This window comes from Sorex araneus, chromosome 2, assembly GCF_027595985.1.
Source record: "Sorex araneus isolate mSorAra2 chromosome 2, mSorAra2.pri, whole genome shotgun sequence".
NCBI lineage: Eukaryota > Metazoa > Chordata > Mammalia > Eulipotyphla > Soricidae > Sorex > Sorex araneus.
The window spans coordinates 234,157,462-234,184,187 of NC_073303.1; the positions used below are offsets into that span (position 1 = coordinate 234,157,462).

The following is a 26,726-nucleotide window of genomic DNA, read 5'->3' on the forward strand; positions in this document are numbered from 1 at the left end:
GTCAGGAGGCGGAGCCCTCGTCGCAGACCCCGCCCCTCGGGCCTGGGCCCCGCCCCCTCAGACTGGGCCCGGCATCAGGCGGCGCGAGAGCAGAGGCGGCCCGGTGAGGGCGGGGCTCGACCGCGAGGAACCGCCCCGAAGCCCGCCCTCCGCTCTGGGAAGCGGATGTGACGCATCATCCCCGCCCCGCCCCCGAGGATAGGCTCCACCCCCGGTCCCCGCCCGGCTTTGTGAGGAGGCACGCGGAGGGGCGGGGTGAGAGTGCGGAGAGGCCCAGCCCCGATGCGGCCCCGCCCACCGAGTCTTGCTTTGTGAGGCGCCTGGGCGAGGGGCGGGGCCATGCAGGAGGGCGTGGTCAGGACAAGGCCACACCCCTCGGCTTACGGGGCGAGCGGGCGGAGGCCCTGGGCACCCAGCCGGCGACCCTCCCCCGCCTCTGCTCCCCAGTCCTTCTGCAGCGCCTCTGTCTCCATCCTCCACCTCTCTAAGTCTCTCCCTTCTGCCCCCAGCCCTCAGTGCCTGCTGGCTAGTGAATTCTGCAGGGCCAGGGCAAAAGCCTCTTCCCAGACATGCAATCCTTCCTTCTGAGTGTCCACCCCACTGCTCCAAAGCTCGTCTTTGAGTGCGGAGAGGCTGTGGCCACGTCCAATTTTCCAGCCCTCTCTTTTCCCTGGATCAGTTCATTTACTGACCCATTTCTCTCCCGGCCTTTTGCCCCCTAACACCCCTCACTGCACCTCCCATTTATCTGTCTCCCATTCCAGCAAATATTCCTCACCCTCTCTAATCCCCGCAGTCCAGGCAGTGAAGGGGCTTCTCGCCAGCAGCCCTGGCCTCCTGCCACCATGATATCCCTGAGATTCTAACCTAGGTTTGAAGAATTCCAGTGCAGAGGTCTCCGAACTGTACATGTTAGCATGAATAAATTAGGCTGAAACATGCCCCCAAAACAATGCACCAAAACTCCAACTGAGATGGCCAAGTCAGGAATGGCGGGGGGTAAGGGGTGATGAAGTAGAGCGATGACCAGCTCTGATCCCCTCGTGTCCACCCTTAGGGGTGGGACTGCCCTCACATGACCTTCCTGGTGGCGAACCGGCTGGAAACCCAAAGCCATTTTTTTGCTTTTTCTGTGCACAGTGTGCCTGCACCCCCTCTCCTCTCGCCTACTCCTCTGTAGTGAATATCCCGCACCTAGAGGCATCCTTCATCTCTCCAACTGTCCAAGAAAAGGGTCCTTGGAGCCCCCAGCCACCAAAGTAGCTGGAAAGAGGGTGGGTCCATCTGATGTGCCTGGGTGAGCTCAGAGAGTCCATGTATGGGCGGGTCCTCTGCCATCCTCAGTCTCACTGGCAGTTCCGGAAAGTGCTGAATTCGGGGGGCTCAGGTGAGGAGGAAGTGGAGGTGGGCCTCCGCCGTGGCCCAGAGTCCCCTGGTGTCACTGTAGAGCCTGGTAACGCGTCCTCATCTGAAGCCATTTTCTTCATCCATGTGTGAGAGAGAAAGAGTCCCGTGACTTGGTCCAGCACACACATGCATGGATACACACACATATAGGCAGGCTCACATAAGCACACATGGACACATGTGCACATATGCAGGTACTCAGACACATGGACATATGCACACACATGCAGGTTCACACACATGGACAGATACACACATGCACACATGTATAGGCATGGACACATGTACACGTGCACACACATAGACACATGGACAGACATGCAGGCATGCACAGACACACATGGACACATGCACACACATACTCATGGACACATGCACACACAGATGCATGGATGTGCACGCATACATACATGCATGTGTGCACACACACAGATGGACTCACACATATTCTGCTGCGCCTATCCTCCCTCCCTCTCTGCTGATGGGATCTGACCCAAGGACGTTTCCTGTCTCAAACCCAGCATGTCCTGGGCTGGAGTACAGGACAGCAAAGAGGACGTTTGCCTTGCACCTGGCTGGCCTGGGTTCGATCCCTGACATCCCATAGGGTTGAATATTGTCAGGAGTGATTCCTGAATGGAGAGGCAGGAGTCATCTCTGAGCATTGTCGGGTGTGACCCAAGAAGCCAAAGGAAAAAAAGAAAAACAGGGAAAAGGCTCTTGCAGGGGGCCTCGTGGAGGCATGCTGGGAACAGCCAACACAGTGACGCCCCTCACATACCCCACTACTGTACAGTAGAAGCAGCAGCTGCTGCCACTGGGCTCCTGTGGGTCCAAAAGGAGCTGACAAGGGGCCACAGAGACAGTACAGGGGAAAGGTGCTTCCCTTGCACGCAGCCCACCCGGGTTCAATCGGTGGCAATACATATGGTCCCCTAGGACCGCCAGGAGAGAGCTCTGAGTGCAGAGACAGAAGTAAGCCATTAGCACCACTAGATGTGGACAAAAATTTAAAAAAAAAATTATTTTTTAAGTGAGCCAGCAATGAATTCTGCATTGGGCAAGGGGTCACACCAAAAGATACCCAGAACTTATTCTGGCTCTGTGCTCAGGAATCACTCCAGCAGGGCTCAGGGGACCCTCTGGGACTCCAGAGATCAAACACAGGTTGGCCAGGTGCCAGGCAAATGCCCTCCCCGCTGTCCTATCGCTCCGGCCATTTTGGGGAGTTTCCAAAGCCAGCTCTCACCTCGTTCAAAGGAGTCTCTGTCAGGACTGGCGGCTGGAGAGCGACAGTGAAGTGGCAGGGTGCTGGCCTTACATGTGGTCAACCCAGGTTCAATCCCCAGTATCCCATAGGGTCCCCTGAGCACTGTCAAGAGTAACTCCTGAGTACAGAGCCAGGAGTAATCCCTGCCACTGCTGGGTTTGGCCCCAAAACCAAACCAAAAAGATTCCGGGCTTTCAGGAGCTCCCCTCTAACAGGGGGCATACAGCAGCTGGCCCCTACTTGGTGAAGGCTAAGAAACAAATAGTTGAGGCACTCACTGCAGAGACGGTGAACAGGGAGTTGTCGAATGTCATGTCTGAAAGAGAAAGAAGCGGGCGTGACCCACCACGCCCCTGTGCTACCTCCATACCAAGGTCAAGGAGCTTGTCCCCTGCCCTCTTCCTGCCCTTTCCCACCTGAGCGGGCACTGCTGCTGCATGGGCGGACCCCACACTGAGCCCTTCCCCCCAGCGCCACCAACCGCCCCCAAAGAAAGGGGTGTCCAGTTTCAATCCATGCCTCCCCCCTACCGCCACACTTCTAGCTCCCCAAAGGGTCCCAGGCTTTCCTGCAAACACCCACTAGACATCCAACTACACCCCAAGTTCCGCTCTGCTTAAATATCTCTTCCTGGGGCGGGAGCGATAGTATGGCGGTGAGGGCACTGGCCTTGCACATGGCCGACCCGGGTTCGATTCCTGGCATCCCACAGGGTCCCCGGAACAACTCCAGAAGTGACTCCTGAGCTCAGAGCCCTGAGTAAACCCTGAAGCATGGCCGCGTGTGACCCCAAAACAAAAACAAATTTGAAAAAAAAAATGCTTACTGGGGCACCCCCCATCTTCTAATTCCTAAGAAGGTCTCTGCCTGTCAGCAGCCTTTGCCCCTACCCCCCCCCCCACAAACACAAACCCCGTTAGAGACCCGTTGGAGACTGAGTCCGCAGCTGTCCTGGGTCATTGTGGTACCAATTCCTCCCCACCAGATCCTAGACACGCTGGGGGCTCAGGAAGTGCTCAGCCTACAGAGGCTGGGGGGAGGGGTGGTCAGCCCTTTATCCCGCCGCAGCCCAGCCCCTCACATCACTGACGGGCTGACTCTGCCCCCTGGTGGGCGCCAGTAGAATGACACTTCTGGATCACCAGGGGCTCCATTGAAGCCCCTGGGGCACTAGCAGAAACTCTGGGCACCTCAAGAGCCAACTGTCCAGTACTGGAGAAATTGGACAAAGGACAGGGCACCCAATGGACAAGGCACTGACCTGGCTTCTATCTCCAGCACCGCACAGGGTCTGAATAGAGCAGGAGTAAGCTCTGAGCACAGTTGGGTGTGACCCCCCCAAAAGCCCTGCGACTTATTACATACACAATGATGAGTCTTTATGGTCCAACGGAGGGGGAGTGCTAAGAAAAATGTCCGCGAGAGGCAAGGAGGGATCTAACTAGACAGCACATCCCTGGAAGGCTCCCTGGAGGAGGTGGCCTTTAATGTGTGATGGAGGCAGAAACAGGTGGCTGAAAGACTAAAAGCCCCTATTATTCCCACCCGCCCATAGGATGAAGTAGAGGAAGTGTGAGATGAAAGTGGTGAGCGGAGGGAGGCAGGTTTCATCAGGGGGAGAGAGGTGTGCGCTGCGAAGTACTGAGACCCATGGTGTTTCGCGGGTAAGGCATGTCTAGTGGGGGGGATGCACAGACCTGTGTTCGTGAAGTTAATCTGCGCCCAGCAGGATTCATGCTCCCTGCAAAGAGATTGCAGAGGGGTAAAAGACCACTCTTTGGGGCGGCCCACAGCCGGGAATCCTGTTCCCGACTCTTCCCCCTCATAAACATGACCTGGGCTTCCCCTCCACCTCAGGCAACGCTGATCCCTGGAGATGTCGGACAGAGCGGAGTCCTGGCCACTCCCGGATGGGGTTCCCCGCTGCTCCGCAGATACCCAAGGAATCCCCGGGGCCAGAGCACGCCCCCACCAGTGAGGCTGGAATTCCGCAATGGAACGGGTTTTATAGATTCATTAGGGCGACGAGGGGGAGGGGGAGCCTAATCAATCGAAACTAGATTCAGACTGTACGCCCCGCCTCCAAGTAAGTGGCGTCCAGCTGGGCCTCAGCCTTGGCATCTGTAATGTGGCCAAATTCATAGAGGCGAGGATGAGCCTCGCTTAGGTGCAGCCTGTGCTTCCGAGGCGCGACTGCCGCCAGGGGGCGCTGTGCTTGCCCACGCTGCCTCGGAAGGCTTTCAATGCCGTAACTGCCCGCGGGTATTGGAATTCTGGAATTCTGGCCTCTGAACCACCTCCAGAGGGTAGCCTGGGAGAGCCTCACCTTTTCTTCTGCAAATTTTTCATTTTAACTGAAAAAAAAAATAAAGGGAATAAGCACCAGTTATGCTTTTTTGTGGCTGTCAATCCTTGGGCCCTTCTTCCCGCCCCCTCCCTGCCAATCAACCAGAGTGCTCCCCCAAACAAAGAAGATGCCTGCTTGACTCTCCCACACACACCGCATAGAGTCCCCAGGACACTGCCAAGGCCCATTTCTGAGCGCTGACCTGGAGTAGCCCCTGAGCACCTTGGGTGTTCCCTCCCGCCCCCCCCCCCCCAAAAAAAAAGGGAAAGCTGCGAGATGCTCTAAGGGCTGGAGCACATTTTTGCGTCCTTGGGGTCTTCCTGGAATTTAATTTCCAGCACCTCACAGCGCCAGTCGCCTCTGATACCTCATGCGAATCTCCGACCCCCACTGCTAAACTGTGCTGGAAGCAGTCTCTAGCCCCCTGAGCAAAACTAGGGAGGCAGCGATTCCCCCCAAAAAGGTGTTTCCAGGGTCTGCACTCTGACAGCCTGCGGGTCCGCAATTACCTTTCCTGACCACCAAGGCTACAGCCACGAGCCCGGCTACCAGCACGATGCCTCCCACCAAGCTCAGCACCAGGGCCAGCATCCAGACGGGAACTAGAAGAAAAACGAGAAGAGAGGAGTGGACAGGTCACGGGGCTGGGGAGGGGCAGGGAAAAGAGGGGTCGATGCTGGCCCTGTAGGGTACCCAGCCCTCCTCCATCACACTCCACGAAGCTGGCCACTGGGAATCAGCAAAGCCAAGGTCTGGCCAATTAGCATATTCCTTCCCCATGGTTCCTGTCATTGGTTGAAGGCTGAGGGTGTGGCCAATGCTGAGCCAATGAGAGAGCTCTGGATTTTTACCTGACTGCTGGGGCGGTGGGGAGGATAGTAGGTCCCCGAGCGGGAGGATAGTAGAGCACCGTGGAGGGCACTTGCGTTGCACCAGCAGGCCCCAGGTTTGGTCCCCAGTACCAACCCCCCCAGGGTCCCTTGAGCCTTTCCAGAGTGAGCCCTGAGCTCAGAGCCAGGAGTCAGCCCTGAGCATCTCCAGATGTGGAGGGTGGGTGGGGAGGGAGGGAGGGAGAGAGAAAAGATCTCAGATTCCATACGCAGCACCACATGGACCTCTGAGCACCCCCAATAACTGAGCACTCCCAATCATTGAGGTGGGAGTAGCTTCTGAGCACAGTCAGGTGCAGCCCAAAATTAAAAAAAAAAGTTTTAAACCAAGAAAATAAAACAAGGGGGCTGGAGCGATAGCACAGCGGGTAGGGCGTTTACCTTGCACGCGGCCAACCCAAGAAAATAAAACAAATAACATAGTTTCCTCTGGGGCCAGTGGGTAGGACACTTGTCTTACATGCGGCCAACCCAGGTTCAACCCCCAACATATGGTTCCCCGTGCCCTGCAGGAGTGACCCTTGAGTGCAGAGGCAGCAGTAATCTCTGAGCACCACTGGGTGTGACTCAAGTCTCCCCTTACACACACACCCAAAAAAAGGAAGTTGAAGTTGGAAGGAAATACTTCAGACACTATATACTACTGGGCATGATTTTGCTATGGTGAGGGGGAAGGCCCTCTGATAATAAGACACAGAAGAAATAAAGAGCTGAGAAAGTGGCAGAAAAAGCTTTGAGTGCTGGATCAAACCATGCCTGAAGCCAGGCTTCTGAACGGACTCAGATGAAGCAATAAATCTGTTTGTGGAGGTCAGTTTGAATGTTTTTTTTTTCAATTTTTTTTGCTTTTTGGGTCACACCATGTTACACAGGGTGTAACACTCAGGAATTACTCCTGGTGGTGCTTGGGGACCCTATGGGATGCTGGGAATGGAATCTGGGTCAGTTGCATGCAAGGCAAACGCCCTACCCGCAGAGCTATCGCTCCAGCCCTTGAATGAAGTTTCAGATATTTGTAGGCTGAAGCATTCTCTGGGTTTACCCTGGGGTCCGGGGTGGCCAGTGGGTACCCCTCCCTACTAGCTTCATGTTGAGGCTCCTGGTATGAGAAGCTTCTCGGGGCCCCGCTGGGGCTCTCTGTGGAGCTGGGAGCAGAGGGAGGGTTAAGCCTGAGTTAAGCTGGGAGGCGTGGGGGAGCAGAGACGCCCTGGCTCCTACATTCCTGTGGGTGGGGAGGGGTGCAGGCTGCTCCCCGCTGGAGGCCACAGGAGCCCGGGCAGAGAGGAGGCCATTGAGAGTCCAGCACAGAAACGCCTCTGTCCGCTCTGCGGGCGCCTACTGGCCACAAGGTTCTCTGCAGCAGGAACCATTAGAGCAATACGGACTCTGAACCTGGAGGCGTTCCCCCACCCCCATCTCTCAAGCGGGCTCCTGGGTCCCAATCCCTTCCCACCGCCCTCTGCTGGCAAGATCGGGAAAGCCCTCCTTGCTCTCTCCCAGCCAATCCGGAGTGTCCCATGGTTTTCTTCCAGGCTGGCTGTGGCCCTCCAATGGGGCTCACGGTCCAGCCTCAGGGGCTTTGCACGGTCATGCCCCAGACTTGGATCGTGGGCCTCAGACCCCACCTGGCTTGCTGCTCCTTCTCACAGACCACCTGCTCAGAAAGGGTTTCTACGTCACTCTACTATTTATTCTGGGGGAAATCACACAGGGTGGTGCTCAAGGATCACTCCTGGCAGGGATCGTGAGGGACCCTACTTGGGGGTGCTGGGAGCTGAACCTGGGCCAGCCATGTGCAAGGCAAGTGCCCTAACTGTTGTATTATTTCTTTGGCACCACTATATATATATATATATATACATTTGCTTTTTGGGTCACACACGGCAATCTCAGGGGTTACTCCTGGCTCTGCACTCAGGAATTACTCCTGGCAGTGCTCAGGGGACCATATGAGATGCTGGGAATCGAACCCAGGTTGGCCGCGTGCAAGGCAAACGCCCTACCCGCTGTGCTATTACTCCAGCCCCTATTTTGTTGTTGTTGTTTTTTTTTTAGCTACACTCAGCAATGATCAGGGGCTACTCCTGTCTCTGCGCTCAGGAATTACTCCTGGCAGTGCTCAGGGGACCCTATGGGATGCCCAGGATGAATCCTGGTTGTTCTTGTGCAAGGTTAGCGCCCCACCCATTGTGATATGTCTCTAGCCTGCTTAAACATTCTTTTCTTTCTTTTTTTTCTTTTTGGGTCACATCCAATGATGCACAGGGATTACTCCTGGCTCTGCACTCAGGAGTTACTCCTGACGGTGATCGGGGGACCATATGGGAAGCTGGGAATCGAACCCTGGTCAGCTGTGCAAGGCAACCGCCCTACCTGCTGTGCTATCACTCCAGCCTCCAGCCCCAGCTTAAACATTCTTTATGAGAACACGCACCCAGTACTGGCGGCGGGCGGGCAGGTCAGGGGTCGTTCAAGACTATGCTAGACGTAAGAAATCCACCCCTGGCCTTGCACAAAGCAGGCACGTGCCCCACCCTTTTCAACCATCTCTGGGCACTGTGGCTGCACCTTTGGGCACCCTATACAATGTGAAGGCCCTGGGGAGAGAACAACCATTGCAAAGGGCTTCGGGGCTGGAGAGCTAACACAGCAGCGAAGACTTTTATCTTGTAGATGGTTCATTCCCGGCATCCCATAGGGTGCCCTGAGCACTGCCAGGAGTGATTCCCTGAGCACAGCGCGAGGAGTCAGCCCTGAGCATCGCTGGGTGTGGCCCCCCAGCAACAGCAAAGCAAACACGCAAAGGCCAGGGGGAGGCGGGCTTGTGCAAAGGCGCGTGGCGCTTACCCGGGTAGGTCACGTGCACGGGCGCGCTGAGGTCCGACACCTGCGGCTGCGCGTGCTCCCCCAGCACCCCGTACTGGCACTGGAACGGGGCCTCGGCGCCGCCCCCGCTCAGGTTAAAGGTCACTCGGAACTGGTCTGCGGCGGCCTGGAGCAGCTGGACCACCTGCCCGCCGCGGTAGAGCGTGAAGTTGGCGCCGGGGAAGCCCCCAGGGGCAACGCAGGCGATGTGGACGGGGTCCTCGTGGCTGCTGGGGTGCGGGGGCACCAGCACAATGGACGGTGCCGGGATGGCCAAGGAGCCTGCGGGTGCGACGGGGAGGGCGGGTGTTGAGGGGAGGCTGGCCTGGCCGTGCGAGCCTGCCCCCGCCACTCCTCAGGGAACCCCTGGAAGATGGTCATTCCTGCTGGCCCATGGCTCCCCCAACTGAGCCCCGGTGTGAGGACCCCACAGCATTGCATCGGGGCCAGAACCAGCGCAGCCGACCCACAGACCCGCGCTCGTCTCAGGGGCAACCCTGGAGGGCGTCTTGAGGAGGCGGCTGGGGGAGCACTGGGAAGCACATTCCAGGTAGAAACAGGGCACAGGGGGGCCGAGGCTGGGAGCGGGTGCTGAGTGAGACGAGGAGGTGGCACAATGAGGGGGACAGCTGAAGAGCGACAGGCAGAGAGGCTCTCTCTCGGGAGCAAGGAGGGAAGGACTTGGGTGGTGCAGGGCTTGAGCTGCCAGATGTGGACCAGGGTCCCCTGCTGGAGCCAAGCCCCGTTCAGGGGAAGTGTGCACCCTCCCTGGCCCCCTAGTCGGGCACACACACACCCTTCCCGACCAGGCCCCCTGGGCTGACAGTGGGGGAGGGGGGTCTTAGGGTCTCCACGGGGTGTTTCTCCGCATCACATGAATGGGGGCCCCTGACCCTACCAGAGAAACTGGGGCTCCTGGGGGCATTTCCAGGGCGGGGCGGGATGTGGTGGGGCAGCGCACATCTCAGCACTCAGCCTCCCCGCCGGGGCCCCCTACCTAGCTCCGGCGGTGAGGGGGGCGCGGGGGGTGGGGGCGGGTTGGGGGGGGCACAGGCTTACCGGCTGCCAGGAGCAGGACAGTCCAGGACATCGCCCCGTCCGAGTGTGGCCAGGCCCCTGCGGCTCCCGGCCAGCGGCCAAGTCGGTCTGTGAGATCAGAGCGGGGAAAGGAGAAGCTTGAGACAGTCGAGTGATTTCCTCACCGGCAGGAAGTTACACACACCCTCTGGGTGCCCGAAGGGGCTCCCGGCCTGCTCGCTCTCTCCATCCATCCTTCCACGCCCGCCCGTCCCGCCCGCCCCCTGCTTCCTTGTGGGTTTCTGCAGGGGATGGAGCCTCGGCCAGCGGGGCTGGGTGTGTGCTCAAGTTTACCGCTGGTTTTGTTTTTTTTCACCCGAGCTGATTTCCCGGGCAGGAGGCAGAGGGAGGGCTGCGGACTTGATTGCGGGTGACATCCCAGCCAGGGACAGTGGAGACACTGGCCCCATGGACAGGTGGTGGGTGGAGGGGACAGCTCACGCTGGGCTGGGGCTTGGAGCTGACGGCTCTGTAGGGGAGACCCAACATCCCAGAGTCTTTGAAATGGGGCCTAGGGGCTGGAGTCACAGCACAGCGGGGAGGGTGCTGGTCTTGCTCCGCGCAGGGACCCCTGAGCCCACCAGCACCAGCACTAAGCACCTCTGGGTGTGGCCCCTAAACCAAACCAAACCAACAACAGAATGGGGCAAACAGAGCAGATGTTAGTGCCAAGGAATTGGGGAGACACGGGGTGGAAAGGAACAGGTCAGGAAACCGGGCTGGGGCTGGGGGTGTATGGGAATTCGGAGGCTGTGAATGTGTGTGAAGGTATGCGGGTGTGAAGGCATGTGTGAATGTTTATGTGAATGTGTATGTGTGGTGCTGGGGACGAACCCACCAGTCAGTGTTCTATAACTGAACTATATCCAGGGCCCAAGTGTTCCTGGAAGGACAATCGACTCCTGTTCATATCACGGTTGTTTCTGGGGAAGCCTGTCTTCCCTGAAATTTGACTTTGGCCTGTTTAACGATCCTGTTCCGGCTGGTTCACGTGGCAACTGTTTCTTAAACACACACGTGCACACTCTTATCTCTTCTCAGGAGTAGGCTTCGTTGTTTGGGTCATACTGCTCCTTACTACCCCAGGGCCTTGGCATGTGCTGCCCTCTGTCTGCTATGCAGGCGAACAGCCTGGTTACATCACTTCACCACCCCAACCAGCTGGTGACATTGCTGTCCCTCATATCCACCAGGGAACATGGCTCCAAGGGTTACAGCACATGCCTTACATGCATGAGGCCCCAAGTTTGATCCCCAACACTTCATATCACCATCCCTGGCCCTCATAGTACTGGGACAAGCGTCAACCCATCTGGCCAGCTCAGGGTAACTGACTGATGATCAGGGGAACATGTGCAATTTTGGGGATCAAACTGGGGCTGGCCCTGGGCAAGGCAAGTAGCATGACATCAGTCCTGGCTCCCCAGCCCCTCTCTATGTGCCTCAGGGGGCTCGCAGGCACAGGGTCCAGTTACCTTCCCCAGTCCCAGGTGCACCCCTAAAGTCAATGAGTGTGCACACTGCACGCCCCAGACCCTACTCCCTGCTGTGGCCAGAATAAAAACAGTGACAGTCCCTATAGTGGCGGTTTGGTTCCTGTCAATGTCTTCAATCGAGAGGAGTCTAGAATGTGTGTGTGTGTGTGTGTGTGTGTGTGTGCGCGCTTGTGATGGGCCCAAGCAATAGAACAGCTGGGAAGGTGTTCGCCTTGCACATGTCTGACTAGAGTTCTGTGCCCAATATTCCATATGGTCCCCTGAACATCATCAGGAGTGATTCCTGATTGCAGAGGCAGAGGCAGGAGTAAGCCCTGGGCACCACTGGGTGTGGCCCCCCAACAAAAACATTCACAACAAAATAATAGAATGTGTGTGTGAATGGTCCCTGGCCTGCTGGAGTCTTATGCCAGGAAGTGTTGGACACAGTGAGCCACAGACTATTTTATGAAACCTGAGAGCTAAGAAAATCAATTCACAGGTCTGGAGCAGTGGAACAGTGGGGAGGGTATTTACCTTGCGTGTGACCCATCCAGGTTCAATCCCTGACATCCCAGAAGGTCCCCCAAGCACCGCCAGGAGTAATTCCTGAGTGCAGAGCCAGGAGTAACCCCTGAACATCACCGGGTGTGACCAAAAAGAAAAAAAAATCTATTCATGCTTCAGCTGGGCTGGAGCAATAGCACAGCGAGTAGGGCGTTTGCCTTGCATGCGGCTGACACGGGATCGATTCCTCCACCCCTCTTGCAGAGCCCAGCAGCTACCAAGAGGAGAGTATCCCGCCCACACGGCAGAGCCTGGCAAGCTACCCGTGGCGTATTTGATATGCCAAAAACTAACAAGTCTCACATGGAGACATTACTGGTGCTCGCTCGAGCAAATCGATGAGCAACGGGATGACAGTGACACAGTGATACAGTGATGCTTTAGCTAGGGAGAGTGGGGCCCTGGGGTTCAGGACTTATTCCTGGCTCTGTGCTCAGGGGGTGACCTTTGGCAATGCTGTGGAGAACAAACGTGGATCTGGGGATAGAGCTGCCGTCCTTAAGGCAAGCACCTTACTGCCTTTCTCTGGCCCTTGCTAGGTTTTTGTTTTTGCTTTGGGCCACACCCAGCGATGCTCCAGGGTTACCCTTGGCTCTGTGCTCAGTGCTCACTCCTGGCGGTGCTCAGTGGGGACCATATGGGGTGCCAGACAAATGCCCTCCCTGCTGTACTATCGCTCTAACCCCAGGCCCCTTGTTCTGTTTCTGTGGCTCTATCAAGGGTATGTAGGAGCCCAGCTATATTCCTGGATGATGTTCTGTTACTGAATGCTTCCGAGAGCTCAGGGTTGAGGTACGGAAGGTAGGACGCTTGCTCTGGTTTTATCTCTGATGCCACAAAGGGTCCCCCAAGCCTGGCCAGGAGTGATTCTTGAGCACAGAGCCAGGAGTATGCTCTGCTTGGTGTGTCCCCCCTCTCCCTTCATCCCCCCAAAACACCTTATGCCAGTCTGGAGATAATACAGGTATTTGCATGAAGCTGAACCCAGTGGACCCCTAGCACTACGTGAATCCCTCAAACACCCCACCCCACTGATTTGGCCCCCAACTCTCTCCTCTCACAAAAGGGTCACAGCTGGGAGGCCGTCTGTCTTGCACAGAAGCAGACCTGGGTTCAATCTCCAGCATCCCATGTGGTCCCCTGAGTACCATCAGGAGTAATTCCTGAGTGAAGAGTTAGGAATAACCCCTGAGCATCCTCAGGTATGACCACCAAAGAAAAATAAAAACTTACAAAAGGAGAGAGCAAAAGGGAATGCCCTGTCACAGAGGCAGGGTGGGGTGGGGGTGCGGGACGAGGTGGGGGTGGCGGAAGGGATGCTGGGACACTGGTGGTGGGAAATGGGCACTGGTGGAGGGATGGGTACTTGACACTTGTATGACTGAAATACAAGCACGAAAGTTTGTAAATCTGTAACTGTACCTACGGTGATTCACTAAAAAAAACAAAACCAAAACCAAACAAACCACCAAAACTTAGTTTATAAGGCAATGGGCAAGCCAGTAAGAAAATAAAAAACACCGTCCCCCCCACCACCAAAAAAAAAAAAAAAAAAAGAGGAACGAGAAAGAACCCAAAAAGGGCCCGGTAATGTGAATTTCACTGCAGGGAAACACATCCAAGGAAGAAAGAGGGTGAGCCTTCCAGTTTTCCACGACTTCAAAGTGTCTTCCTCTAATTGAAATGAGAGAAAAACTTGGGGCACGAGGTGCCAGGGCAACCAGACATAAACTCGGTCTTGACAGAGGTGTGACCCCCCGCCCCCCGCCCCTAGACGCGCGCGGGGACAGTTGACATCCCGCAGCTGCTCACACTGGCCAAGCTGCGCCAAGCCCTCCCGGTGGCGGTCCCGGCCGCCTAAACATGTCCCCGTTTGTTTAGACAGTCACGAGGCACGGGCGGCGGCCGCGACAGTGCCTTTGTTTATCCGCCTGCCCCCGCGTCCTTCCAGCCCACCTCAAGCAAGGTTCAGAGGCCAACGGCCACCGAGGTTTGCGCAGTCCACGCAAAGCTCAGCGTTCCGAAAGCCAAAGGGCCTCCAAGCGCCAGGGGAAGGCGACAGTCCCCGGCAGCCTGGCGCGGCCTGCGTGGGGGAGCACGGGGCGAGCGGGCGGGGCCCCGCAGACTGCAAACTCCTGGACCTGCAGGACCCCCAGCCCGAGCCTCGCGGGGTGCGGGGCGGGGTCGAGTCTCATCCCTAACTCTCAACCGGGGAGGCGCGGCACAGGCTGGGCCCACATCACTCCACGTTCAAGGTCGCCCTCACAGACGCTCCATCACCTCCAACTTACAGACGCGGAAAGGGACTAAACTGACGGCGCTAAGGCACAAAGGGAATGAAGGGGAGCGGGGCGGGGAACGTGGACTCGGGAAACGGCCTCACGTGCAGCGGAAGGCAGAGGCTATGCTCGTTAAAGGCCCTCGCCCCGCCGCTAGTGAGGTTATTTATAGGCGAGCAGGACGGGTGGCGAGCAGGGCCACGCTGAGCCTCCACTCCGCCCGCGCCCCACCCGGGCCGCATCGCCTAACGGTCTCGGCGCGCGGCGAACTCTGGGAAACCAGCAGCAGCCGCAGCGCTTCCCAAGGGCCCGGCCGCCTCCGCCTTAGGCGCCGTCACTTTTGCCTAAATATGGTACATCACCGCGGTATGAATTTTTGCCATTTCTTCCATCTGCTGAAATGAGAGCTCGAGGTCTTTCATTAAAAAATAATTTTTTTTAAAAAAAAAGGTCGAGGCTGCTGCGTGTTTGCACGCGCATCAGGCAACCGCGCGGACAGAAACTCCCAGGGGGTCCTTTATTTGAGGTTCCGCGGGTTCCGGGCCGCCAATGAACACAGCCGAGGCCCGGGGTGGGCGGTGCGAGCTCTTAAAGGAGCAGCGACCTCGCTAAGCAGAGCCGAGGGTGACCCGGATGATGGCGGCCGGCGCGGCCCTGGCCATGGCTCTCTGGCTATTGCTACTGCCGATGGGGGTAGGCGGGGCAGGACCTCCGCCGATCCAGGACGGCGAGTTTACATTCTTGCTGCCCGCGGGGCGGAAGCAGTGTTTCTATCAGTCGGCACCGGCCAACGCAAGCCTCGAGACCGAGTACCAGGTAGAGTGGCCGGGCTGGGCACGGAACGGTGCCCGGGAGGGGGCGTGGCCTGCCGCAGGGAAGGGGCGGGGCCAGGGCTGGGCGGCGGAAGGGGCGGGAGCAGCGGGCGGTCACTGGGAGGATGGGCCTCTCAGAAGGCTGGGACCTCCCAGGTGGGCGTGGCTAGCGGACTCGGGTCACTTGTGGGAGTTGGTGGGCGTGGCCGGGCCGGGCTCTCGCCCGAGCTGGTCCAGTGGAGGTTTGTGGCTATGGCCAGTTGCCTGGCCTCTAATTGGGATGTGACTAAGGAAAGCCCATCAAGCTGTCAGATCAGTGAATGGGGGGAGGGTCAGTGCAGCTCTGGAGCAGGTGCCTGAGTTCAGGTAGACCCAGTGGACTGTAGGGGCCCGACGTGGTCTACCCTGGCCTTCTCTGACCGTCCCTCAGGCCTCCACCCCAGCCCTGCACCCTTTCTTACCTGCCCGCCCCACCAGGTGATTGGAGGTGCCGGGCTGGACGTGGACTTCACCCTGGAGAGTCCGCAGGGTGTGCTACTGGTCAGCGAGTCCCGCAAGGCTGATGGGCTGCACACGTGAGTGATGTCCACCCGGATTCGGTTACATCCCTGCCCCTCCCCAGCGGCTTCAGGTTACTCCCGCTTGCTTTGCACAACCACCCCAGGCTGGCTGCTCAGGGTCACATCTGTGTGACTGTCTGCCCAGGGTGGAGCCCACGGAGGCCGGTGACTACAAGCTGTGCTTCGACAACTCCTTCAGCACCATCTCAGAGAAGTTGGTTTTCTTTGAGCTCATCTTCGACAGTCTGCAGGACGACGAGGACACCGGGGGCTGGGCAGAGGCTGTGGAGCCTGAGGAGATGCTGGATGTCAAGATGGAGGACATCAAGGTGCGTCTAGGCGAATGGGAGCTGCCCCCAGCAGTGCTCTGGCCTCAGCGGGAATTCTCCTTTGCCTGGGGTCCCCATTGTCCCGAGGAAGTAGCTTCCTTACTAGTGGGGGCCCAGATGAAAACAGAACCAGAGCTGTGGGCAGTTAAAAAACCGAACACATTTCTTGGCGCAAAGTTGCATTTATTTTCTTTCCACGTGTCCTGGGCCAGAAGTGGCTATGCTCACGGGCTCAGGACTTACTCGGGCTCAGTGACCACACTGCTGGTGCTGAGGACCCCAGGCGCGGCCCTGGATTGAGTCGGGGTGGCTGTGTGCCAGGCCAAACACCTTAACCTGTCCTCTCTCCCCGGCCTCCAAACCTGGCTCTGAAGGATTCATTAGATCTCCATCAAGAGCCATTTAAGAACGCATCAGACCTTCACTCCAAGAACTTGTTCACATGCTTGAATTATCTGGTACATGTGGGGAAACTGAGGCACAAGATGGCTAAGTCACTCAGTTGAAAGACTCTGCACCCGGACAGGCCATTGAGAACATCCAAGAGGCCTGGCTTCGGTGACTGCTGTTTAATGATGATGGTGGTTTGGGACCGTGTGTGGCAGTGCTTGGGGAGGACTCCTGGGATAGTGCTCGGCAGCCACGCAGTACTAAGAATCAAATCAGGACCTTCCACACACACATATTCCCGAGCCGGGATGGATAATACAGTGGGGAACGCACTGAGTTTGCACGTGGCCAACTGGTCCGATTCCCAGTACCACATATGCTCCCAAGCCCTGCCAGGCATGACTCTTGGGGCCAGGAATAAACCTTGAACACCACTGGGTATCCCCACCAATACAGGCACTGCAGGGCCAGAGTGTTTAGGGGCTGCAGAGAGCAGGGAGGGGGAGGGTGCTTGTCTTGCACATGGCTGACCTGGGTTTGATCCATGGCAACCAGATAGGGCCCTCTGAACACTGCCAGGAGTGATCCCTGAGCACAGAGCCCGGAGTCAACCCTGAGCACCGCTCGGGGTGGCTCGGAAATCAAACAGCGATAGATTCAACAGACGGGAGTGTGCTATGCATGGAGGTGGCCTGGGTTCCATCCCTGTAACTCCCCTAGCACTGGGCCAGAAGCAGTACCCGGCGGTCAGGTGCTATGGTGCCGACCCATTTCCCGGGCCTCCAGGACTGTTTATTAACCGCTCAAAAATACATCTATTATTTTGCAAATGCCGGGTCCCGGAGGAGAGCAGGCGGCACATCTATGGGTGTTCAGTTCCGCCAGCAGTGGGGGCTTCGCTCTGAGGCACGCGGGACCCGAGAAGCCAGGGAACTTCTGGGGGCCCCGCAGCGCGTGGGGATGGCTCCCCCAGTTCCACCTGGGCCTGAGGCTGTCTCTCCCCCTGCCCGCAGGAGTCCATGGAGACCATGCGGACGCGGCTGGAGCGCAGCATCCAGATGCTGACGCTGCTGCGCGCCTTCGAGGCCCGGGACCGGAACCTGCAGGAGGGGAACCTGGAGCGCGTCAACTTCTGGTCGGCCGTGAACGTGGCGGTGCTGCTGCTGGTGGCCGCGCTGCAGGTGTGCACGCTCAAGCGCTTCTTCCAAGACAAGCGCCCCGTGCCCACGTAGCCCCGGGGGGACATCAGTGGGGCACTGGGGTCCCCTCTGGACACGTGGGAGGCCTGGAGGAGCCGCTGCTCCCCTCCCGCGCTGCGTGGGGCCCCACAGGCTGGCCCGGAGGCCGGAGCTGCGGCAGGCACCCCCTTTCCGGGAAACTGCTGGCGAGCACAAGCCTGGCCTCTCAGGCCCCGCCTCTGTCCCCTGTGGTTAAAGTGCCTTAGCTTGAGTCTTCCGGGGCGCCCCGTATGGATAGGCCCAGGAATGGAAGCCCCCCTGAGCCTGGCCACGGTGGTGAACCTCAGGCCTGCTCCCCTCTCCTGGCTGCCGCTGCCACCACCACAAGGGGGCACTGCCAGGCCCCGCTGGGAAGGAGCCAGGTGGTCGTGGGGCACTTGATTGAAAAGCAAGGGGCTGGCCGGCCGGCGGCGGGGGGCAGCCCTGCAGGAGCCAACCCCTCGGGGACGGTCCACACCAGGCTGAGGGCCAGCCGCTGGCCCCGGGATGAAGGGTATCTGGCCTGGGCATCGGAGTCAATAAATTATGGTCAGAAATTGCCGAGCCTGGTGACTGGGGCTCAGGCCCCCAGCGGGGGAGGGAGGGCGCTCCACGAAGCTCAGAAGAAAGGCCGGGCGGGGGCCGACGGAGCTGGTCGCCTGGCACGAGAGAAAAACCAGAAAGGAAGTTGCATGGGGTCCCCCGCGGCTGTGGTGCGGGGCTGCGGGCTGGGGAGCCGCGCACAGACACAAGAGACGCAAGCGCCACAGGAAGCTTCTTCCCTTTATTCGCGTCCTCGGGGTACAGAGTGCAGGCACTTAGGGGGTTCCCCCGAGCTCTCTGGCCCCACTCAGCCCCGAGCCCCCTGGGCGCCCGGGAAGAAGAAGGGGCGGAGAGGAGGGCAGGCTGGGGGTCCCAGCAAAGGCACCTGGGGCCCGGCCGAGGAAGGCGCAGGCGGGAGTGGGCTAGGGGATGCACCCGCGCACCCACTCGGACGCGGGGTATGGTACCCCGGGGCCAGGCACTGTCGACCGGGGGGAGTCCCCAGCCTGGCTGCCATGTGGACGATGGCACCTGGGGGGCAGTGCCTCCTGCCTCACTCGGGCCCCCCAAGTGCAGCCCCCAGCTCCCCGCCTGTCAGTGCTGGGCCCCTCTGGGGCCGGGGGGCCAGGGCAGTGCGGGGGTGCCCGCTGGGGCGCGGGCCTAGTCGAGCAGGGAGGGCTCGGCAGGGCGGATAATGGTGGGCCGGCTGGGCGCGGCCGGGGGCCTCCTGCTGCGAAGAGAAGACAGGACGGACGGACAGACAGACGGAGGAAGGACAGGCGGTGAGGCCGGAAGCAGAGGACCCCGGAAGCCCCAGGCCCCTTCCCGGCCACCGTGCAGGGCCCCCCCCTTACCTGGGCACTCCGGGGGGGATGCTGGGGGGAATGCGAGCTGGAACCTGAGGCAGGGGCGCGAAGGGGTCATTGTTGGCAAAGACGCTCCGGGGGCCGGGCCGGGCCGGGATGGGGGGTGCGGAGAAGGCGGCGGCGGCTGGGCCCACAGGCACTGGTGTCAGGGGGGGCCCTGGGGTGGGGCCCCTCACGGCAGGGGGCCGGGGCGGGTGCACACTGGCTGCAGGCCGGCGCTGTGGCGTTGGGCTGTGGGGAAAAGAGGGGGTGCTGGGAGGGCGAGCGAGAGCCAGGGCCCATGGGGGGGTGGAGCCTGTCCCTGGGCCCTGCCCCCTCCGCGGCCCAAGTCCCCACATGCCCTGGGGGACGGTGCCCCGCACATCCAGGGATGATCCACGCGGCCCCCACGCAAGGTCGGGAACCTCCTGGGGTATGGCAGGGACCTGTGGCTGCTGGTGCTCTGCAGCCAGGTGTCGTCCACGGGCGGGGGCACGGGCGTGGACACGGTGCTGGTGCTGATGTCCCCGATGATGCCCAGCGCCTCCTTGAGGGCGTGGTACATGCGCAGCATATCGTCCCGCCGCTGGGCCTGCTCGGCAGACTCCTCCATCAGGCTGCCCTGGTCCGCCGACGAGTACAGGTAGGCCAGCAGCTCGTGGTGGATGAAGGCCTTGGTCTGTGGGCAGCGGGCGGCGGGCAGGTCAAGGCTGTGCCACCACCTCCAGGCTGGCCCCAGGGCTGCTGCCGGCACTTTGTATTTCGAAGCCAAACCTCAGGTGCTCGGGGCCGACTCCTGCTCTGTCTAGGGATCGCCCTTGGCCTTCCCTGGGGAACACCGTGGTGCCACGATCGAACCCAGGACAGCTGCCTGCCAGGCGTGTGCTTCCAGCCCTGTGCTCTGCCCCCTATACACGCTACCTGCATGCTGTGTGCGGGATTGGGGGGCTCAAAGGGCCTGCGGTCTGCTGTCCTCCATGCTCAGCCAGCCAGGTGGGCAACTCCACGCTCGACCGAGGAGGTGGGCAGTCAGCGGGGAGACCCCCAGGAGGCGGCACCCACGGCCCCTGAGGCCTCACATCCCCTGCAGGTGCATGTGTGGAAGGTGCGTGGGGTGCGCTCTGCTGGGTGTCAGGGTGTCCTCCCACACACGTGTCCACATGCGCATGTGTGTGTTTGTGTGCCTATGTGTGCAGGTGTGAGAGTGTATGTGCGTGTGCTGCCCCAGGGGCCCCCAAACACGCACGTTGTTGATCATGAGATGCATGATGGTCTTTGGCATGAGGTCGCGGATGGACTTGTTGATGATGGCCACATACGAGTCCACCAGGTTGCGGATGGTCTCCACCTGCCGCTCGAGCTGCGGGTCCATGGAGAAGGTGTTCTCCTGCGCCCCATCCTCGTTCTCAGCCTGTGGCAGGGGGAAGGTGCTGTGAGTGGGGTGCAGGGTACAGGGCGGGGTCCCCTCTGGGACAGGCCGTGTGTGGGCTCTGTAGGCAGAAGTGCCCTGAGTCCCGCCCAGGGTGGCCCCAACTAAACCCCAAAACCCACAATGGCCCCTATGGGGCTGCCCTGGCTGGTGGGTAGTTTCCTGCCTCCTGGGGTCTCAGTGTCTTCCCACCTGGGGAGCTGGGAATGCACCTCCAACCCCTGGCACCCCGGCAACGAAGCCCACGTTTATCTGGGGACCCTGGCCAGCGCTGGTGTGAGGTCCTGGCACCCCATCGGGTCTCCCAAGCCCTACCAAGTGTCACCCCACCATCAGGGGGCCCCTGGTCGCCCGGGAGGCTGGACCAAGACCCAGTAGGAGCAGAGGGGGCGGCGCTGCGGCCCTGCAGCCCGAGAGAGCGGGCAGAGGGGTCCGCGCCCTGGCACTGCCCAGACAGGGATGCTGTGTGCCCCCTCTGCGCCCCCGAGCTGCACCTGGAGGCCCAGGGACGTGCCCGGGGCCCTCACCTGGTCTTTCTCAGGGTAGACGCCGGCGCGCAGAAACGAGGCCTTCCAGCTGTCCACGTCCTCCTGGGAGTCGCAGGCCAGCTCAATCTGCCGAAGGTCTTTGTACACGTTCCTGTGGGCAGTGGGAGGCTCGAAGGAGTGGGGGGACATGTCCCGCAGGCCCCCGGGATGCTGCCTGCGGGGCCCAACTCGGGGTCTCACCAGGCCCCATGAGCCCCGTCGTGGTCCCGACGACCCCTCCCGGCCAGCCTCACCCTCCAGCCCCCCACGGCCAAGGCCACCACACGGGGAGACTCCTGGGGGATGGCAGGGAGGCCGGGGATGCGGGGCACCCGGTGCCACAGACACGGACTAGAAGCAGGGCACGAGGCTGGGTGTGCCAGCCAGCCCGTGGGGCCCGTCCCCACGCACCTCTGCTCCGTGTTGAAGACGGCGAAGATGTGCTTGGTAGACATGAAGCCCTTCTCCACGTCACGGATCTTCAGGTTGTCCAGGGGCAGCATGTACTTCTTCTCCTTCTCCTGGGGGTGCAGGGGCTGGTCAGCAAGGCCCCGAGACCCCGGAACCCAAGTCTCTTCCTCCCGCCTCCGGCCAGTCAAACCAATGCATTTCCCGGGGCAGAGACGGGGCGCTGACAGGGCTGCAGCCACTGGCAGACACGCGAAGGAGCAAGCCCCCCTGAGCCAGGTGGGGGGCCTGGCCGGAAGCATGTGGAGCCCCTCGGCCGCCCTTGGCGCTAGCCAGGTGGGCGGTCACGGGGCCGGAAAGGGCTGGGCGCCACATCTGGAACTATTTAGCCAGAGTCTGCCCGCCCGGATGCCGCAGGGGTGCCTGCACCCCCAATGCCCCCAGACCCACTCCTGCCCCCCTACCTGCCCGCACCACCATTCCCCGGACTCCCGAAAGTTACTCCAGATGTGCAGCCCGGCCTGGCCACATCAGATGGCCCCGCTGGCCCACGGTCCAGAGCACCTATCCAGGCCCGCAGGGACAGCAGTCTGCACCCTGGTCGGGGGCTGATGGCTGGGGGCTCTGGGCGGCTCTTCTGAGTAAAGACATGGCCGGCCAACCCCCCCCCCCCCCGGGTGGGAGCCGCGTGCAGCCTGCAGGGGGGCAGTGGGGTATGGGGCTGTTTGGAGTCTGAGCACGCCCCCCAACCTCACCCCGGTTGCAGGTTTCAGCAGAATCCTGCTCACGGGGTCAAGCTGCCCCTGGGGGGTCTGGCCCAAGTGGGGGGCAAGTGAAGGGCGGGTCTCCTCCCGACAAACGCTCACGGATGGGATGCAGGACTGCACCCTGGCCACTTCGAGGCGGGGCTCCTAGAGGAGCCTGCAGGCCCCGCGCCCTCTCCCCGTCCTGCCCCCTTCTGTGGGGGGAGGCAGAGTGTGGACCCCACACAGCCCTTGGGTGTCCTGGGCAGGACCCAGGAGAGACCCCCTACCCCAGCAACTCAAGGGACTGGCTCTGCTGCCCAGCCACCAGGCCCAGCCCGCGAGCAGGCACCTCCCGAAGGCCCCATTCTCAGCTGGTCAGTGCCCTGGATGCCAACCAGGCCCACTTCTTGGCTGGGGAAACTGAGGCTGGGTCTGGCCTCTATGGGCCTGTAGGTGGCAGACAGGGCCCCGCCTACAGTGGCCGAGTCCCGACTGTGCCCTGAAGTCGGGGTGAGATTCCTGACCTCTATACGTATACCCCTCTTTCTGGTAGAGGGAGGCAGTAGCTGGCGGGAGGGGCGTCCACATTCTTCCTGATCCTCAGAGCTCCCCCTGGCCAGTAAGAGAGCCCGGGAACAAGGGAAGATGGCGACGGACGGATGGATGGATGGATGGACTGACGAAGGTGGGGGGGTGGGGGAGAAGGAACAGAGAAGGGAAGAAGGCAGGGATGAGGGAGGTAGGAATGAGTGATGAGATGGAGTGAAGGGAGGGAGGGAGGGAGGGAATGGGTGCAGGAGCGGGTAGATGAATGAACGGATGGACGGAGAGCGTGCCCACGTGCCCGCCCGCTCTCACCTCCTCGTCCTTGTACCAGGACAGCGACTCGGCCGTGAGCACGAACCAGTACTCCTTGGAGCCGCCCTTCATGAGGCTGATGTTGTTGATGGTCAGCCAGCCGCGGCGGATCACCTGGGGGAGAGCGGGGCTCAGCGGGGGGCAGCGCTGGCCCCCCCAGTCCCATCCCCAGCAGTGTGCCCAGCACCCACGCCCCACAGCAAGGCCCGCAGGAGCCGGGAGCCCTGGCGGACACGGCTCCAGCCCAAGCCAGGCCCTACCCTGGACTGGGCCGAGCCCTGGAGGCCAGGGCAGGGCACCGGGCCGGGGAGGCCCCCGAAGGCGTGCGCAGGGAAGGGGCAGGATTGTGTGGGCACAGCAGGAGGGGCGCCCGGGGGCCTGGCATGGCCCAGCACCTCCACCCGGAGAACAAAGGCTATGGATCCCCCCTAAATCCTCGTGACGGGATGGGCCGTGGGGTGCCGTCACCTGACCGGGAATGGCAGGCAGGCGAGGCGGGGGACACGTCCTTAGGAGCAAGTGGCATGCTGGCAGGGTGAGGCAGCGAGGCGCCAGGCCAAGTGGGGGAGCAGGGGCCATCCTTGGGGGGGCTGCCGAGACACCCTCACCTGCCCCTGGACCCTCACTCCCGAGGAGCAGCGTATGGCTTGAGGCCTTGGTGCACAGGTATCCAGTCTGGCCCAGCCCCCAGATGTCCCTCTCTGAAGACCACACCTGCCTGAGCTGCCCCCCCGCCCCCCCTGCCCCAGACAAATGGGAAGGCAGGGGGGCTCCCCACGGGCCGGGTTAGCAGCAGCGGGGCTGCGGTGCGGGAGCACCCCTGTGACGGGCACCTCTCCCCGAGCCCCGGGGCTGAGGGCCAAGCAGCAGAGCTGGGAGTCTGGCGGGGGTGGGGGCAGGGTTGGGGCCCAGGGGGTGGTGGGCAAGTGGGCGGGCAAGCTGCGGCAGCAGGGCTGGGGTCCCCTGACCCCCACGAAGGCCTTGGGGCCCAGCTATCCACATGCTGGGCTGGGCTTTATTTCAGGGCGGGCCACGGACTGTGGAGGAAGAAAGGGAGGAATCTTGGGGCGCGGGGCGTAGGTGCCCCGTTTGCTGAGATGCTCCAGTTCTCAGGGGGCTGGGGGGGGGGGCTCATGGGGACAGCAAGGACAGGCTGCACCGGTGGAGTTGGGGTTGGGGCTCCTCAGGACGAGGCCTGAGTGCAGGGGGGTGCAGGGGACTCCCCAGGCAGAGAGCTGGGCGAGGCTAGACACCCAGGACTAAGCAGCCTGCAGATTGGGGGTGCTGGGGGGTGCGGCCTGGAACACCAATGAAGGGTTTGGGCTGGGGCAGAAACATCTGCTGGAGGCCAGAGACCGCCACGATGGACTGGTCAGGCCGAAGAGGCAGATGTGGACATCCCCAGGCCCTGATACAGTGACCACATGGTGGGTGGGGCAGGAGGGACAGGCACCAGGACAGATGGACAGGCCACGGCAGGAGCCGCAGTGGACGGGACAAGTGGGGATGATGGACAGAGGGAAGGGGCAGCCGAGGCCAGGGTCGGTTACCAGGTCACCAGGACACAGGCACGGTAAGTGTCCAAGGGGCAACTGTGTGTGTGTGGGGTTGGGTCAGGGCCAGCTTGGGTGTGAGCCCAGTGGCGTTCAGTCAGGGGCAAGGGCCAGGGGTCAGCAGCCTGTAGGCGCTACAGTAAACTTGGGGGGGGTGGGAGGCAAGAGTCGAAGGGGGTGGGGTCGGGGTCTGTCCATCAGTACAAGACTCTGTAGGTTCACTACCAGCTAAGCGGGTACTTACCAAGATCTCCCCCTTTGAAAACGCAAAGTTAGGGTTGTGGGTAAATGACAGAGGAGGAAGAAGCAGAAGTGAAGAGGGGAGCGGGGGAAACAGCAAAAGAAAAAAAAAATTACATGCTATTAATTACATTCACAGTGTTAAGATTTAATCCATCATCATCTCCCAAAACAAAAAAGCAACAACGTTCGGATTACCCACGCAAGCGCGCAATCAATCATGCAAATGGTTACGCCCTTTCTTTCCAGGAGGTTCTACAGTCGTGCAAGACACACAGCAGAGCCCCCCGCCCCCCAAATTCAGAAAAGCGGGGGAGGGAAAACGCCCGGCCGAGATTTGGGCATGGATGACCCTAGAAGCAGGGGACGGGGGACTCGGAGCAGACATGGGCACCTACTTTTCTCAAAAAATAAAAACCCCAAAAGCACAAAGGTACCAGTTCTCTCAGGTTCAAAAGCGGGTTGGATGGGCACCAGGGTCTCTGCCTGAGGAAAACCCCAGCTCGGGGGTCTCACATCAGTCATGGGATTCCCCTGGCCGCCAAAAGGCCTGTTAGCCCCCCAAAGGGGGCTGGGCCGAGTCAAGGTCCAGCTGGGGGCCCTGGAGGGCAGGCAGGGCTCCAGGGGGCGGGCCCGGCCCGAGGCCCCGAGTCTTCACTGCCGCCGGAAGTGGGGCTGGGGGAGTCGGGGCGGGACAGGCAGCCCCCGCGTACCTGGTTGGGGATGGCCCTCTTCTTGTTCAGCTGCGTGCTCCTCTGCTGGGCGCTGAAACCAAACACAGGGAGGCTCTTGGGGTGCCCGGGGCGCTGCATGCTCCGGGCGGGGGGCAGGAGCGGGCAGTTACAGGCAGAAGGAACAGAACCCTCCCTCCCGACACACGCCCCCCACAGCACACACAAAGCACAGCCTGAGGAGGGCGGGGCGGGGGGCTTTCAGACCCGATGCTGGGGCCCCCAGACCCAGCTATTCTGGGGTTGCAGAGCTCTGAGCAGGGCAGGGGGCCCCAGGAGGTCACTAGAACCACCAGGCCCATCCTTTCCGCCACGTCCATCTTTGCTGGCCAGCCCAGGACGCTATTCTGCGTCCAGCCAATGGCCTGGCCTGGCTGGGGTGTAACCACCAGGTTAGCTCGGGCTCAGTCTGGGGCCTGGAGAGCAGCCACAAAGCAGCCAAGCATGAGGGGCCCGGGCCCTGGGGGAACAGCAGAGCCAGCGGAGCCCCCATACACACATGCTCACAACCCCCACGCACACGCATGCGCACACACACACACTCACCACTTCTTGCACTCACGCACCACACATGCACTCACACACACGAGCACACATACGCATGCACTCTCATGCTCTCGCACAGGCACTTACTTCATGCACTCACATGACTGCATGCACCCACACACCCATGCATGGCTACACTCAACACTCATACACTCACCCGTGTGCACACTCACACATGGATATACTCACACATGTGCATACACCCACAGATGCACACTCACGCAGCCACCCACCCACGCACACACGCATGCATGCACACACTCACGCATGCACCAGGCAAGGTGACGGCTGGGTGCCAGTGAGGTGCCCGCTGGCCACCCGTGTGCCCTCGGCCTCGCCTGTCAGGATCTTCTGACGGGGGGGAGGGAACGACTCCCTGACTCGTCCCTTGGCTCCTGGGGTGCCCTCGGGTCCCTCGCTGACAGGACTCTGCTTAAACCACGGCCTCTCACTGCCCGCTCCGTCACCTTCCTGCCCCCCTTCCCATGACCTGTCCCCAGCCTAGCTGGTGGCCCCCAGGGCCAGGCCAGGCCTGCACCCGAGCCCCGTCCCGGCATGCTCCCCAGGGAGGCAGCACAGCACAGGCGATACCCACCCGGTCACCAGCTGCTCAGTATAGTAACAGCTGGGGGAGTGGGCAGCCCCGGGTCCAGAGGGAGAAGAGTGGCCAGAGGGAAAACAGGACAGAGTGAGAAGGGGACACAAGAGCGGAGGGGGGGCCAGGAGGACAGCGGCCTGGGGCCAGCGACAGCAGCCTCATGCCCGGGCCCCTCGGCCAGCACAGCTGGGCCCCCTGGGTACCCGGAGGGGCTTCT

The 26,726-nt window shown here is 60.8% G+C and overlaps 3 protein-coding genes across 15 annotated transcripts in view; 1 reads left to right on the forward strand and 2 right to left on the reverse strand.

Moving 5' to 3' along the window:
- Positions 1-964: 964 nt before the first annotated feature.
- Positions 965-10,023, reverse strand: C2H19orf38 (chromosome 2 C19orf38 homolog). Its single transcript, XM_004616572.2, has 7 exons — positions 9,839-10,023; positions 8,762-9,061; positions 5,534-5,626; positions 5,004-5,031; positions 4,375-4,418; positions 2,956-2,993; positions 965-1,481 (listed from the first exon to the last, which is right to left on the reverse strand). The coding sequence occupies exons 1-7, from the start codon at positions 9,867-9,869 to the stop codon at positions 1,347-1,349; spliced, it is 669 nt and encodes a 222-aa protein (XP_004616629.2). The 5' UTR covers positions 9,870-10,023; the 3' UTR covers positions 965-1,346.
- A 4,748-nt stretch (positions 10,024-14,771) lies between these two features.
- Positions 14,772-17,503, forward strand: TMED1 (transmembrane p24 trafficking protein 1). Its single transcript, XM_004616571.2, has 4 exons — positions 14,772-14,993; positions 15,467-15,564; positions 15,695-15,878; positions 17,282-17,503. The coding sequence occupies exons 1-4, from the start codon at positions 14,811-14,813 to the stop codon at positions 17,498-17,500; spliced, it is 684 nt and encodes a 227-aa protein (XP_004616628.1). The 5' UTR covers positions 14,772-14,810; the 3' UTR covers positions 17,501-17,503.
- Positions 17,504-18,007: 504 nt separating this feature from the next.
- Positions 18,008-26,726, reverse strand: part of DNM2 (dynamin 2) — a 34,050-nt gene continuing 25,331 nt past the window's right edge. For 2 of the 13 annotated variants that reach the window (XM_055124903.1, XM_055124902.1), the window contains exons 13-22: positions 26,507-26,536; positions 25,348-25,399; positions 24,639-24,650; positions 22,842-22,955; positions 21,241-21,350; positions 20,830-20,941; positions 20,120-20,284; positions 19,320-19,552; positions 18,883-19,125; positions 18,251-18,758 (exon numbers count right to left, since the gene is read on the reverse strand). In XM_055124903.1, coding sequence (XP_054980878.1) covers positions 18,689-18,758; positions 18,883-19,125; positions 19,320-19,552; positions 20,120-20,284; positions 20,830-20,941; positions 21,241-21,350; positions 22,842-22,955; positions 24,639-24,650; positions 25,348-25,399; positions 26,507-26,536 — 1,141 coding nt within the window. In that variant the 3' untranslated portion in view covers positions 18,251-18,688. Of the gene's footprint in view, positions 18,145-18,250; positions 18,759-18,882; positions 19,126-19,319; positions 19,553-20,119; positions 20,285-20,829; positions 20,942-21,240; positions 21,351-22,841; positions 22,956-24,638; positions 24,651-25,347; positions 25,400-26,506; positions 26,537-26,726 lie in introns of those variants that run through there. The other 11 variants (XM_055124915.1, XM_055124914.1, XM_055124910.1 and 8 more) reach the window with 7 other exon arrangements.

Excerpts from the sequence above, each read along its gene's own strand:
- C2H19orf38 (XM_004616572.2), bottom strand. The coding sequence starts at position 9,869 with ATGTCCTGGACTGTCCTGCTCCTGGCAGCCG. Across the intron at positions 4,419-5,003 it reads AAAAATTTGCAGAAGAAAAG|GGAGCATGAATCCTGCTGGG; the intron begins GTGAGGCTCTCC and ends ATCTCTTTGCAG. Across the intron at positions 1,482-2,955 it reads CCCTGTTCACCGTCTCTGCA|AAAATGGCTTCAGATGAGGA; the intron begins GTGAGTGCCTCA and ends ACATGGATGAAG.
- TMED1 (XM_004616571.2), top strand. The coding sequence starts at position 14,811 with ATGATGGCGGCCGGCGCGGCCCTGGCCATGGCTCTCTGGCTATTGCTA. Across the intron at positions 14,994-15,466 it reads GCCTCGAGACCGAGTACCAG|GTGATTGGAGGTGCCGGGCT; the intron begins GTAGAGTGGCCG and ends CCGCCCCACCAG. Across the intron at positions 15,879-17,281 it reads TCAAGATGGAGGACATCAAG|GAGTCCATGGAGACCATGCG; the intron begins GTGCGTCTAGGC and ends CCCTGCCCGCAG.